The 14,764-nt window shown below is 44.9% G+C and overlaps 1 protein-coding gene and 1 long non-coding RNA gene across 4 annotated transcripts in view; one reads left to right on the forward strand and one right to left on the reverse strand.

Annotated features, from left to right (window-relative positions):
- The first annotated feature begins 468 nt into the window (after nt 1-468).
- LOC138262066 (uncharacterized) overlaps nt 469-14,764 on the forward strand; it is a 123,300-nt gene continuing 109,004 nt past the window's right edge. The window contains exon 1 of the long non-coding RNA XR_011199194.1: nt 469-596. This is a non-coding gene — a long non-coding RNA (uncharacterized lncRNA). The remainder of the gene's footprint in view (nt 597-14,764) is intronic.
- NSUN6 (NOP2/Sun RNA methyltransferase 6) overlaps nt 5,437-14,764 on the reverse strand; it is a 131,364-nt gene continuing 122,036 nt past the window's right edge. For all 3 annotated transcript variants that reach the window (XM_069211774.1, XM_069211776.1, XM_069211775.1), the window contains one exon: nt 5,437-5,908. In XM_069211774.1, coding sequence (XP_069067875.1) covers nt 5,705-5,908 — 204 coding nt within the window. In that variant the 3' untranslated portion in view covers nt 5,437-5,704. The remainder of the gene's footprint in view (nt 5,909-14,764) is intronic.

Here is a 14,764-nt window from a genome sequence, read left to right on the forward strand (position 1 = left end):
ATGTTTGCCTGCTATGACAAAACTTGGGTATTTGTGATGAGCTGGGTGTATTGGTATGTGGAAGTAGGTATCTTTTAGGTGTAATGTTGCTGTAAAGTCGCTCTGTTGAAGAAGTGAATGACTTCCTGTAAAATGACCATGTGGAAGTGCTCTGATAGAATATATTTGTTTACGGGCCTGAGAGCTAAGATTGGCCTTAAAGACCCATCCTTTTTAGAGATTGGCTAATAGCCCCTTGTCTGCTGTGATGGAATGCCAGATGGGAATGAAATGCTACAGAGTCAAAATTACGTTCGTCGCTTCACAATATCTTTTTGGTATTGCCTCTCAATTTATCTCTCGATCGTTTTGAATATTCTGACCTCCCTAAGATGGCCGCTGCCATAGTCCTTCCTTTATTTTATTTAGCTTTCTTGTAGACCCGGATTTCCTGGTCCCATCGATTCTATTTAAGAAACTCACAATCAGGGCGCCCGTCCGTTTTTACTTCTCAAGACCAGCGCAATATTGTGCTGGCCCCGCTCACACTACAACGGTCGCTCGGACCGTGTTACTTTGCATTTCAGACAAGTTCATCTTGGCTCATAGCTTCTTTGGTAAGATGGTCTCTTTTTTCCCCGTTTAACTTTTGTTTTTACTTTATATTATGGTGTTTTTTAACCATACATCGGAGTGTTCACAACTTATGTTACATTTGACTAATTGCACTTAGTTTTTTATCCTCATATTACTTGGTTGTCGAACCATGTCTTCTGTACACGTTTTTATCTTATTTCGGTTTATACTCTCTTATTATGATGACACTTAGCTCTATGATTTTTGTGCCGCCCGCTCAACATTTTTACACATTTTTTCATGTTACTCCTTTCTTTCAACTTGATTTTAATGTAAAAACTGGCCTCGTATTTCTTTCTCTTGTTTCGCTTCCCTGGTTCCAGGTGTGGATATTTTCCCTCCCCCCCACCATCGGTCCTTTATATTTGTTCGTTTTGAGACTTAGGAGTGTCTTTCTTGCTAGGCACTAAACGTACTGTTTTCCTCCGCCTTTGCGATTGACTGGATTTTATTACGGTATGCTTTATTTTATATGCACCATCTTCTACACTTACTTGGATTTGGGTTTCTTAATACACTGTGATCTTTTGTATTGACTTGCTCCTTGAAATATTGGCACATCTCTTTTTCTTCTCACCAATTGCTCTCCTCACATGCTCATTTCTCTGACGACTTTACTAACTTGTACGTTTTTTTAATCACTTGGGGTTTGTTTACAAATGTACATGGTCTAAAGCTTTGGATTACATATATAATTGCATATTCTTACCATCTGTAACATGTACTTGTTTGGGTACACTTATGATTTTTGCATATTCTTATCCGGTCTCACTGTGCTTTACATTTGTGTTGGTACGCAGTATTCTCTTCTGTTTACTTATCCATTATTGAATGTTATTTTTTCTTTATGTAATTGGGCTCTTGCAATTTAGTGTATATTGTACATATTATTTTCATGTTACATTACAGCCCTGAAGAAGCCCCTACAGTGGGCGAAACGTGTTGGCTGTTTATCAATTGTCCTACGTACTTCATTTACGGAATTTGACTGTTTATTCCTTGTCCTACGTACTTCATTTACGGAATTTGAAAATATAAAGCACTGGATTTGTAGAGAAGCATTAAAAAGACAGAAATATTCTTCTGCATCATTGGAGCATCAGACTTTACTTTCAAATTACACTATTTGTGCATTTGTGTGGCGGTGCACCGCCTTTTTGTGTTTTCTGAGTAGGGCTTCTTTAGCCTTTGAGGCTTTTTATTGCAGCGGGAGCCTTGGTTGGGTTGCACGCCTATGCTGATGATAAACTAATACATAAACACTCTGTCTTTGTGAATTTTTAGGTACATATAGGGGCAGGTGCGTTGTTTATGAGCTTGCTGCAATTTGCTTTTGTGTTAGTGGGAATGAAATGCTGTAGTCTGCCCTCTGCAGCGGTCAGGTGATTGTGATTGGGGGGGTAGGATAGGGTAGTCACTGCTTGGTGGAGGGTGTGGCTCCATAGGGGAGGCACCTTTATCTCTACCTTTGTCATTATAACATCTAAAGAAGCCATGTTAGTAGCCCTTTGAGTAGGAGACTCAAAGTGTTTTTGTTGAGAGGTTGGTGCCTCTGAAATGGTAAATTTTGTAGGCTCCACAGTAAGGTGGGCAACAAAAAGTCCCAGTAAGCAAGTGTTTGAAGGGCTCGCATGGCTTTCGCGGTTGCAGTGTTCTTCTTTATTTTCTCTAATGTAGAGTCCACCTGAGGACCGAAAAGGTGTTCCATGTCAAAAGGCATGTTTAATACAGCCTGCTGGACAATGGGTTCAAACCCAGAGATTCTGAGCCAGCCGTGATGCCCAAGTAAAATAGTAGTGCTCACTCCCCTTGCTGTAGTCTTCGGCAGCGTACACTATATGGAGGGATTTGAGATGTCCCTCTGAAACTGACTGCTAACCATGTTTTTTATGTTTCCTCTGAGAGATACTGAAGTAGTTTTTCCATTTCATCTCACTGGGCGCGGTCATAGCGTGCTAAGAGAGCCTGGGAACTGGCAATATGCCAGTGGTTTGCAGCCTGTGCTGCCACTCTTTTTCCCCGCAGCGTCCATTGTTTTGCTCTCCTTTCTGGAGGCAGGGTGTCGCCAGTAGTTTGGGGGGTGGCTCTTTTGCGTGTTGTGGTAGCAAGTAATGAGTCTGGTGGCAGCTGGTCTTTACAACACTAGATTTAATAGGGTCTTTAAATATGTCATTGGTATGTCAAAGCATACCTTTTCACTTTGGTAACTACTGGGTTGCCCTTTGTGTTGTGGACAGTGTATCAAAAAGGAAGTCATCCTCTGGTGGCTCTTTATGAAGCTCTACATTGTAAGAAGCTGCAGCCCTAGCTATAGCCTCTTTAAGAAGAGGTAGCACCCTCGGAGAGGAGGGCAGAGGTTGAGCAGGATCAAGGTCCAGACCCGTATCAGCATGAGGATCTGTGTCGTAAGTGTCCCAGGTATCATCCCCTTGTGACTCCCCATACCCACTGAATGTGGTGACCCCTGTAGTGAAATATCTAGCAGGTCGCCTGGAGGAGGCAGTGGTGAAAAAGAGTCTGGTTATGGTGGAGGTGAAGATAATAGAGGTGGAGGTGGTGAGGGACGTGGAAGGGAGGCATGGCTGGTAGCCTTGTCCATAGTCTTCCTTTAAAGAGGGACTGGCATGTCCAACGTCTCTTTAAAGGTAAGCTTCCTTTTCGATGGTGGAGGAAAGGAAGCTTTAGCAAGGATTCTTCCAGTCCCAATTTGGATGTGGATCTTTTTCTGCCGAGTATCTAATTTTTCCTGCAGCTTGTGCAGAACAGGTTCCACCGGTGAATCAGGATTGAGCTTGGAGCTTGATTTTGATAGTTTCGGCTCCGAAGTTTTTTGCTTGAAGGTACCATAAGTGTCGCGGGGGGAGGAGGGTGCGCGGTGTCAAAAAGTCGACTGCCAGATCGGCACAGAAGGTCAAAATGGTGCCGATTGATGGTCTCTGTCCGAGATCAATGCTGAAAGATTTGGTTTCAAAGGTTATTTTGGTGCTGGGCCTGAGAGTGGGGCATCCGTAGTGGTTTTCCAGTGCCGACCATTACCAGACAGCAGTGATGGACCGGAGACCTCAGATTTTGCGACCAAGCGCCCCAAAGGTTTTTTCGTCAGCTTGGACAGGGGCAGGGGGTGCCGTACTCACAGGTTTGGCTGATGTGATATCTCATTTTGAAATCAACCTCGAGCTCGGAGCTGGAGTTTTCGTCAACGGAGAAGGCCTCTTCTTCTTTGACGGATGGCTGTTTCTGACCATGCTCCTCACTGAGTATGTTGGGAGTGTCGTTGGTGGCTCTGTAAGACATCTCAAGGCAACAAGCTCTATAATCCCATAGTGTCTTTTTAGATCGGAAGGACTTGCACGTGTGCCAGTCAGACTCCTTGCGGTCTGTGGACAAGCACATGTTGCACACCAAGTGTAGCTCTGTGTGAGGGTACTTCATGTGGCAACGTGGTCAGAACCGAAAAGGAGGGCATTTCATTACCAGTTGAGCATTGTTGGAAAACTGGGATGGAAGTCAAAGGTGTGCCCAAAGGCCGGTGCTCCAAAGGGGCTTTGGTCGAATGGAGTCAAACTGGGGTGGTTGTTCACAGAAGCACAGATGGAAAAAATGTGAAGGTAAACAATAACCGCAGAAGGGATTTGAAGTGGGACCGAAGCTCGAACCATAAGGGAGTCGAAAACGGAGCTCAGGCACACACGTCCAATCCCAACCGCGAAGAGAAAACAATCTAACAATGAAATCCATGCCGATCATTACCAAGAGGAGTCACTCGACCTTGTGACCCGAAACAATTTTTCTAAGAAAAACAACTTTGACAACTCCAGACCCAAAATTAGATGGCAGAACTGATCAGAGCATGTGCATCTACAGCCACACGTGTCACTGAACAGTATGTTTTCAGAAGCATTGAGAGTGGTGGAGTGTTAAAAAAATTATGCAAAGTTAAGTGATAATTGTGTGTAGCATACGAGTCCGATGGCAAGATGCAAGGTGAATAATGATGTGAAGATCGGAAAATAATAAAATGGTTCGTGTGAGAATGATTGGCTGTGGCATGATGTGGTGGTGGAGCATGAATGAGATTTTGAAGGATCGCAGGGCGATGGTGTCAGGATGGAAAGAACTGGAAAGTTCTGCATTCGAACTCCGAGTACATTGAAAGATTTTGTATTAAATTAGAATGCCATCATTGTGATCTGTGTATTGTTCGTCATTTGTTGTTAATGATAATATTAGGATACCATTTTATGTATATCTAACTGTATTGTTTTATAATGCAATTTTATACCTTTGTTCAAGAAGTTATGAATCTAAATTTTGTTGTATTTATCAATGTTTTATTGGATAATTGTTATTTTGATTATGTGTATAAAGAAGAAGGATGTGTAGTGCTGCTGCTTGCATGCAGTAGAGTGTGTGAGGTAAGTTGTCTATGATGAAGTATGGCATGTACGATAGGAGACGGTTCAGAGGAGGGCAGTTGGGAGAAGGAGCTTGTATGAGGAAGGTGTGGCTTCCCTGCTGGTTCCTTTGTGCTTGAAAGAGACTTCCCTGCTGGTTCCTCCTGCAGCAGAGTTGAGAATAAAGGATCATTTATACACTATTCTGGAGTTTGTATCTTCTTCTTTGTATCTTAAGCAAAATAATAACTTTTATTCGGTATGAAAAAATTCATCCATTACAATAAATAATCTCCAATACATTTGTTAAAATTAGCAATAAAAGTTATTAAAGTCTTAAGCAAAAGTAAAACGCTGAAACATAAAATGTGTGTTAAATTGTGAAGAATGCGCAAAGAAATGTTGAAATGAAACAAGTCACAGAGAGAACACTTTCACATGTTTATTTCCGGACCCTGAAACTCTCGACTAAATTATTGTTTTATTTATATTCTCTGCAAAAGGCAAGACACTGCACCTGCATCATGATTTCCTTAACCGTTGGTCTCTTGATATCAGTTAAGTAACTGCCAGCCTTGTCCTCTTTTTGTTATCTTGACAACCACATTGCAATTACAATTGCTTCGAAGACTCAAGATTCCGAACTTCCTTCAGAGAGGGGCTATTCTAATCCTGTACAAGAATGACGACAGTCCTCACCTTTTAATACATTTGGCAATAAAAAACCCTATACTGTCCCTATTCACTAAACAATCCAAGTCCTCTGTGGTGGAAGAACTGAGAGAATGGCTATCTGCGCCTTGCAAAGATGCACTTGATGGATGAAACCTCTGCAACAGCTGTAATTGGTCGTCTGACAATCCAGCCCCTTTCATGCCTGCTCCTCCAATATGTGGCTCCTGTTAAGAACAGAACAGTACATGGTTAAAAGAAAAATTATAAATTTAGCATGAAAACGTGATTAATGTTGAATAATTTTTAAAATTAGCACCGCCTGGTATTGCAATGTCCCACAAGTCTGTTTATATGAGCAGCTTGAGCATTTTCTCACAAAATCAGATAAAAACCGCAGAACATGCTATGGTCATCTCCAGAATCGATTGTGGCAACACCATCTTACCTGGCACCCGACAAGCCATCTTGCCCCCATCCAAGCAGTTTTCCATGAGACAGCAAGATTAGTCATGGACACAACGACATTTGATCATTTTAACCTTGCCTGAGAGGTTGGTCGAGACCATATTCTCCCCTAGATCAAGAATTATATTATGCAGCGTGTCCCTATAGTTCTGTATGGAGCAAGGGAGCGGGGGTTTCACAACGCTTCCTTCTCCTTGGTGGAGGAAATTCTCCCTCCAACTAGCTCTAATTTTATTCTTCATTCGGAGCTTAATTTGCAATATGTTTCTAATTCCATCAAGTTGGCACCACGCTAGTAGTAGATTAAGATATGGTCTAGCGTATGTCTAAGTTTCAAAAGGGAGGTCATTGTGGACTGCCTCTGTCTTGATAGAGGACTTTCCATTCCTTGGCTGAGGTACGTCAAAAAGACTTTTAGCGATTCTGGTCTCCCTGAAATGGTTACTGCCTCAGCGAATATAAATAAATTGGAGAAGGGGCTAGTGAAATATCACTATGCTGAATTTTGTGTTTCACAAAGACTTGAGGTTTTTAGGAAGTGCTACTAAAGCGATTACTACATGTTCTTAGCTTCAGGAGAGATGGCATTTTATTTGCAGCTGGAACTCTCGCAGTGGGAAAAGTCACTACGTTTTAGATTCAAGTCTGGGGGAGGAAATTAACAGAGTGCCCGTGCGATGGAACAGCAGAACGATCATTATTGCATTTTAAGTTCCTCTGAAAAATTCTACAAACCTTTGTTTTTAATTTGTCTTAAAACACATTCTGAAAGCTCTTGCTTTGGAAATGCAATGGCGCCTTATTGTGCTAACAGATGTTAGCAAGCCTGAATGTTGGTTATAATGTATGCTGCCGCCTTAAAATGGCGGTCAGGAACAGGATATCTATGGACATATGAGGAGTGTTTTAATACGTTACTTAACAGTAATACCTGCCATGCATTTTTGGCGTTGTAGTCAACATGTGTGTTAGACTTTACAGCCTTAGGGTGATCTTCTCCCAATTTGCTGTCTGCCTCCGTCCATTTTTCTGATCTTGTTTTTGCTGGTTTTAGGACTCTGCACACTTTACCACCGATGACCAGTGCTAAAGTGCTTTTGATCTCTCCCCTAAACATGGTAACATTGGCTCCTACCCAATTGGCATATTTAATTTACCTCTAAGCCACTAGCAACCAGGGCCTGTAAAATAAACGCTACTATTGTGCCAGCAGCACTGATTGTGCCACCCACATAAGTAACCCCTTAATTATGTCCCAAGGCTACCATTGCAAGGCCTGTGTGTGCACTTTCACTGTCACTTTGACTTGGCATTTAAAGGTACTTGCCAAGTCTTTAACTCCCCTTTTATTACATATGTCAGCCCTAATGTAGGCCCTAGGTAGCCAACAGAGCAGGGTGCTATGTACTTAAAAGGCAGGACATGCACTTGTAAGTTTTACGTGTCATGGTAGAGAAAAACTCCCAGTCATTTTTCACTATTGTGAAGCCTGCTCCTCTAATAGCCCAGCATTGGAAATTCTCTTAGATACTTTTAAATGGTACATTCTGATCTGAAAGGAGTGGCATTGTCATGTTTGGTATGGTTGGAATGGTAGTGAGACATCCCTTGTGCTGTTGAGGTTGGATTTAACATTACTATTTTAGAAATACCACTTTCAGAAAGTAGGCATTTCTCTGCACTTACTGCTCTTTGTGCCTTACAGCCTGCCTCCAATCCATGTCTGGTCTTGCTAGTTCACAGCTCCCCTTGTGAATTACACCCAGACAGCCATAAACACAGGCCCTCAGCTGCATCTACATTCATCTGCATACTGATGGGTCTCCTGGGCAGGAAGGGTAGAGGGGCTCTCACTTACACTTCAAAGGCTAGTGGTCTGACCCCACACAAAGGGCCCCCCACAGATCTCCTGGCAGACAGTGCTGGGTTGAAAGGGGAACTGGTACATTTCAAAACCACTCTTTGAACTCCCCTCCACTTCAAAGGCATTTGGGTATATATACTGGGTCTGTGACCCCACCAAATCAGAAACTGCTTGACCTGCAACAGGATTCTGTCAGACGGACTGCAGTGTTGCCCAAAGGATTCAACTGCAAGGACTGCTCTTCTGCTTGTTGCCCTGCTGCCTTCTGCTTCCTGACTCTTCTGGAAGTACTTTGCCTTCCCCCACAAGTGATCTCCAAGGGCTTGGACTGAGCTTGCCTCCTTTTGAGAAGTCTCAGGGAGATCAAAGACTTCATCTGTCAGCACCTGGGCTCTCTTGCTGAGAGTCCTGACTTGCCAAGTGGGCTAAACCCAATTTCTGGGACCTTGGGAGTGACTTCTGGTGAAACAAAGAAAAAACCATTGCACTGACGCAGAGAACGACTTCAGGACCGGCACCACACACCGTCACCGCTCCGCCACCTGCACTGGAGGCCCGACGCTGTAGCAGTGCCTCCACCAACGCCTGTGGCACCCGACTCCGCCACAGCCCCTGTGGCCACGTGGTGTGATCGCGACCCCAGGAAGTTGGCGCCTTGCGTCATGACCTGCTGGATCCATCAACCCTGCTGTGTTGTAAGGAGCAGATGCCTCACACCTGACACCACATCACCTCCTCTGCAACCGTATGGAATTGGCACCTCCCCTCCCATGCCCAGCAGTAAGGAACCACCGGCACACCTCCCCGGTGGCAGAACGGGACCCACGATCCACCGGCTCCAGCGATGCGTCACCTCCCCGACTCTGTGCACTGTCTGTTTCCTCATTGTTTCCAAGGTACAGTCCCCAGGGTCTGCGCGTCTCCGTAACCAGCCCGAACTCCCCCGCGAGTAGTGTCAGACTATTGGAAGTGACTCTGTTGGAATTGGAGCTATTATGTTCCTAAGCGCTATGCTACATTTAATCTTATAAGATGCACATATTCTCTTTTGAATGTTGGATGTTTACCGTTTTGGTCTTAATGTATTCAGATAAATATTATCTATGTTTCTAAATTGATGTGGAGTACTTTTTGTGGTAAAAATAGAGGTTGAAAGGGAAGCTGAGGAAGCTGAAAGAGCCTTAGCAGAAAATAAACTACTTCTGGCTCATGAAAAGAGGCTAAAAGTGCTGGAACTCAAGGCCAGGAAGGTGGATTCCAGCAGTGATGGTGGCAGCATATATGCAGAACCTGATGGAGACCAGACGGTTTGTATAACAAAGGATCTGGTGTTGTTTGAAGAGAACTGAGGGGCGGGTCTGTGGTAACACATGCCAACACTTGGGATGGACACACTTCTAACATGAGAGGTTGGGTATCAGACCAAGTACACTCCCATTAAAGCCATTTTGAATGCCAAATTTGGACTGACTCCTTGAGAAGTTTCGCCAAAGATTCATGGACAGTCAGAAGCTCCCCAACCAACCCTGGGTAGATTTCATTGAATACTCCAATAAGGCACTGAATGGCTGGGTGCGGGGAAACAAAGTCAATGATTATGTTGGGTGGTACAATTTAATTTTGGGAGAACACATGCTCAGTACTTGTTTTACAGAGTTGCGCCAGCACCTAGTTGACAGTAGGCTGACTGATCCCAGGAAGCTTGCAGAGTAGATGGACCTCTGGGCTAGCAACACAGTGTTCCAAAAGTTATCTGTGGGGGGGCAGGGGGTGGGGAAGAACCTCACAAAGGTTGTCAGGGTTCCCACATGAAGAGGGGGGAGAAACACATAAAATTAAGGAGTTCTCTAAAAGGCCCCCAAAATAATTATCAAGGGAGTAGTGGTAACCAGTCCCAGTATGATCCTAAAAAGAAAGGGTTCTTTGACCATAAAACAGAAGGTTTGTACAACAATGTACAGAGTGCTCAAAGTATGGCCATTCTAAGAGCGACTCCAAATGCCCCAAGAGGGTACAGCCCCCAATGGTGGGCAGACACCTGGGTTAGCCAGTGTAGCGCTCAGGGAGGTGATAGTCCCAGCTAGTTTCGGGGAAGGAACAGAGGTAACCCTAGTGTCCCTGTGGGATAAAGATATGGCGCCAAAACCCACATGCCTGCCAATACTTCCAAGTGGATCACCATTAATGGGCAACAGTGGAGGCTCTGCGTGACACAACAGCCAGCATGACAACTGTCAGCATAGCAACTCCTACCAAACACATTCCACCGAGTACATAGTTGCTGACAATTGTGAGAGCCATCTACCGGTGGCTCTGGTTCCCTTGGAGGAAGGGGGCCATCCGGTACTCTGAAAGTTGCTGTGAGCCGTGCCACGCCTGTAGGATGTCTGTTAGGCAATGACCTGGTTCACACTACATGGAGGAAGGTAGAGCTTAGGTCTTACTTGGAGATAATAGGACTGCCTGAGTGGGTCTCTATGACCACATGGTCCATGGCTGCCCGGGAAGGAAGTCAAGGGCGTCTGCAGCCTGGAACAATGGCCCAGATGGCTGCCAAGGAGAGGGGCATGGATCATGGGAAACCGGTCCCTGAATTTCCCGTGGTGGAGGTTGGCGGGTTCCCTTAGGAGGAGGCCCCTGAGCCAATCGGGGAGGACATTGCCACCTTGGGTGACCTACCTGTGCTTGCTAGCTGGCAAGTTGAGGTTAGGCCCATCAGGGAGAAATTCTGCAAAGCGCCGAGAAAGTGACCCACTCTTGAGGGCTTGAGGCGACAGGCCTCAGCCCATGTAGCAGCTGAACCCTCTGGGCATCACTTAATCAACTGGGAGATTGATCTTGTCTACAGTGAGCATAAGCCTCCAGGTGCTGGGGCAACCTGTGTGCTGGTGGTCCCCCACTGTTATTGGGTCTTCCTACTGGGTTTAGTTCATAACATACCCCTGGCGGGACATTTAGGGCAAGACAAGACCTTTGCCAGACTTGCAACCCACTTTTATTAGCCCAGAATGAAGACAACCTCAGATATATTCTGCAGGTCCTGTCACATCTGCCAGATCAGTGGTAAGTCAAGGAAAAAGTTGAAAGCTCTCCTGATTCCACTTCCAGTCATTAGCAGAGAAAGTGTCTGACTGAGGCACTAACGTCATGTTTTGTACATGAAGTTCATGTGGGATGGCTGTGGTGTAACTTCGAAGTTCACTACACCCTTTCACCCCCAATCCAATGGTCTAATTGAAAGGTTCAACAAGACCTTAAAGGGCATGATTGCAGGCCTACCTGAGGCCTAATTGGGATGTCCTCTTGCCATGCCTTCTCTGTGCCTACATGGAGGTTGTTAGACCTGACAGCCTTAGGGTGGTCACCCCTAACTTTTTGCCTGCCTCCCTCCACTTTTTGGGACACTGTTTTTACTGGTTTTTAGACTCTGTGCACTTTACCACTGCTAACCAGTGCTAAAGTGCATATGCTCTCTCCCTTTAAACATGGTAACATTGGATCATACCCAATTGGACTATTTCATTTACTTTTAAGTCCCTAGTAGTGTGCACTATATGTGCCCATGGCATGTAGATTAAATGCTACTAGTGGGCCTGCAGCACTGATTGTGCCACCTACTTAAGTAGCCCCTTAACCTTGTCTCAGGCTTGCCATTGCAAGGCCTGTGTGTGCAGTTTCACTGCCAATTTGACTTGGCATTTAAAAGTACTTGCCCAGCCTAAAACTCCCCTTTTTCTGTAAGACATCCCTAAAGTATGCCCTAGGTAACCCACAGGGCAGGGTGCTGCGTAGGGAAAAGGCAGGACATGTACCTATGTAGTTTACATGTCCTGGAAGTGTAAAACTCCCACATTCATTTTTACACTGCTGTGAGGCCTGCTCCCTTCCTAGGCTAACATTGGGGCTGCCCTCATACATTGTTTGAGTGGTAGCTGCTGATCTGAAAGGAGTAGGAAGGTCATACTTAGTATGGCCAGAATGGTGATATAAAATCCTGCTGACTGGTGAAGTTGTATTTAAGATTACTACTTTAGAAATGCCACTTTTAGAAAGTGAGCATTTCTTTGCACTTAAATCTTTCTGTGCCTTATAATCCACGTCTGGCTGGATTTAGTTGACAGCTCCTTGTGCATTCACTCAGACACACCCCAAACACAGGATACTCAGCCTCACTTGCATACATCTGCATTTTGAATGGGTCTTCCTGGGCTGGGAGGGTGGAGGGCCTGATCTCACACAAAGGACTGCCACACCCCCTACTGGGACCCTGGCAGACGGGATTGAACTGAAAGGGGGCCTGGTGGACTTCTAAGCCACTCTTTGAAGTCTCCCCCACATCAAAGGCCCATTTGGGTACATAAACAGGGCCTCTGCCGCTTTCAACTCAGACACTTCCTGGAGATGATAACTGGAACCAGAACCTGCATCCTGCCAAGAAGAACTGCCTGGATGCTTTTCTGTGAAGGACTGCTGCCTTGCTGTTGGCCTGATGCCTTGCTGCTCCCTGGCTGTGGTGAAAAAGTGCTCTCCAAGGGCTTGGATAGAGCTTGCCTCCTGTTCCCTGAAGTCTCTGGACCAAAAAGACTTCTCTCTTGCAACTGGACTCCTTGTGTGGCGAAAATTCGATGCACAGCTTGCTAAAACCAACGCACAGCCTGCCCCGCAGTGATAAATTCACTGCATGCCGAACTGGAACGACGTAGTGTGACTTCACAAGGAGAAGATCAACGTGGCGCCTGCGTTGCGACCGGAACTTCGACGCACGGCCCACCCGATCGACGCACAGCCGACCTGGGATGAATCAGCCTGAGTTCCAGAGGGGAAATCGATGCAGCGCCTGCTGTGCCGAAGAAACTTCCACGCAAGGCCCACCGGAATGACGCAGCGCTTGTGACTTCGCTCTCCAAGCCCAGGATTCCACGCACAGCCCCCAGGCATCTGAAAACCCCGCAACACGAAACAAATCTACGACCAAGCACCAGAAATTGACGCACAGCTGCCCCTGCGTGGAAACTAAATGACGCATCGCTGTGTGCGGCCTGAGAAATCGACGCACACCCCTTTGTTTCCGCGCTTCTCCTCCTCTGCGGCCCTTTGCGGAGATTTTTCACGCAAACCAGGTACTTTGTGCTTGAAAGAGAATTTGTTTTCTTTTAAAAGACTAAAGACACTTTATATCACTTTTCAGTGATATCCCTACATTTACGTATTGCAGCTTTGATCGTTTTGACCTGCAAATATCCAGATAAATATTATATATTTTTCTAAACACTGTGTGGTGTATTTTTGTGGTGTTATATTGTGTTATTGTATGATTTTTTGCACAAATACTTTACACATTGCCTTCTAAGTTAAGCCTGACTGCTCAGTGCCAAACTACCAGAGGGTGGGCACAGGATAATTTGGATTGTGTGTGACTTACCCCGACTAGAGTGAGGGTCCTTGTTTGGACAGGGGGTAACCTGACTGCCAACCAACGACCCCATTTCTTATGGGAGAAACAGCCACAACAACGCAGTCATTACCACACGACCGTTATCTCACACCAATTACCACACATATGCCTTTACCATGCGTGACTTTACCACAAATATACCTAAAACACAAATACCTTTACAACAAATTTTGTTCTAAAGGCATGAATGGTAAAGGCATATACGTGGTAAAGGTTTTGCAGGTAAGAACCAGCATGTATAAAAAGTGTTTTAAGTGTGAGATATATATATATATATCTCTATATATCTCTCTCTCTCCCTCTATATATATATATAGATAGATAGGCGCTATATTTATGGTGTATATATGCAGACTGCCATATATTGAAATTGTGTGAAATAATTTCCGTGAAGAACTGCACATAAACAGTATTGGAGTTGCACAGCATGTACAACGATTCCCAGGTGAACTATATAATTGGAATTCCCAGAATGCTTTGGGGCATATAAAGAGTGAATTAGGAGCTACCATGGACAACTATGATCCAAACCAGTCGAAACGCGTTGTGGAAATTTGATGGATTGATGGTGACGAATAAATGAAATTTGCGGAATGGAGCCTCCGGGAGTGCAGCCTTTCTTTTGTTTGATATTATATATTATGGAAAATGTTACTTACCCAGTGTACATCTGTTTGTGGCATATTCCGCTGCAGATTCACATGCTGTGCATACTTCTGTCATCTAGTGTTGGGCTCAGAGTGTTACAAGTTGTTTTTCTTCGAAGAAGTGTTTTTGAGTCACAGGATCGAGTAACTCCTCCTCGTCGGCTCCACTGCGCATGGGCATCGACTCCATGTTAGATTGTTTTCCCGCAGAGAGTAAGGTAGGAGTGATAGAGTATAAAGAAAAGAGATGTCCTGGATAATGGAATGATATATATATATGGAAAATGTCACTTACCCAGTGTACATCTGTTCGTGGCATTAGTCGCTGCAGATTCACATGCTATGCACACCCCGCCATCTGGTGTTGGGCTCGGAGTGTTACAAGTTGTTTTTCTTCGAAGAAGTCTTTTCGAGTCACGAGACCGAGGGACTCCTCCCATTTAGACTCCATTGCGCATGGACGTCGACTCCATCTTAGATTGTTTTCCCCGCAGAGGGTGAGGTAGGAGTTGTGTATGCTAGTAATAGTGCCCATGCAATGGAGTGAATGCGTATGTACATAATGAAGTTTCAAGTAATATATTTACAAATGTACAAATGTTTAAGATCTACTTCTAAACGGCTACAGGCTCCCGGGGAGGCGGGTGGG

Source organism: Pleurodeles waltl, chromosome 10, assembly GCF_031143425.1.
Source record: "Pleurodeles waltl isolate 20211129_DDA chromosome 10, aPleWal1.hap1.20221129, whole genome shotgun sequence".
Lineage (NCBI taxonomy): Eukaryota > Metazoa > Chordata > Amphibia > Caudata > Salamandridae > Pleurodeles > Pleurodeles waltl.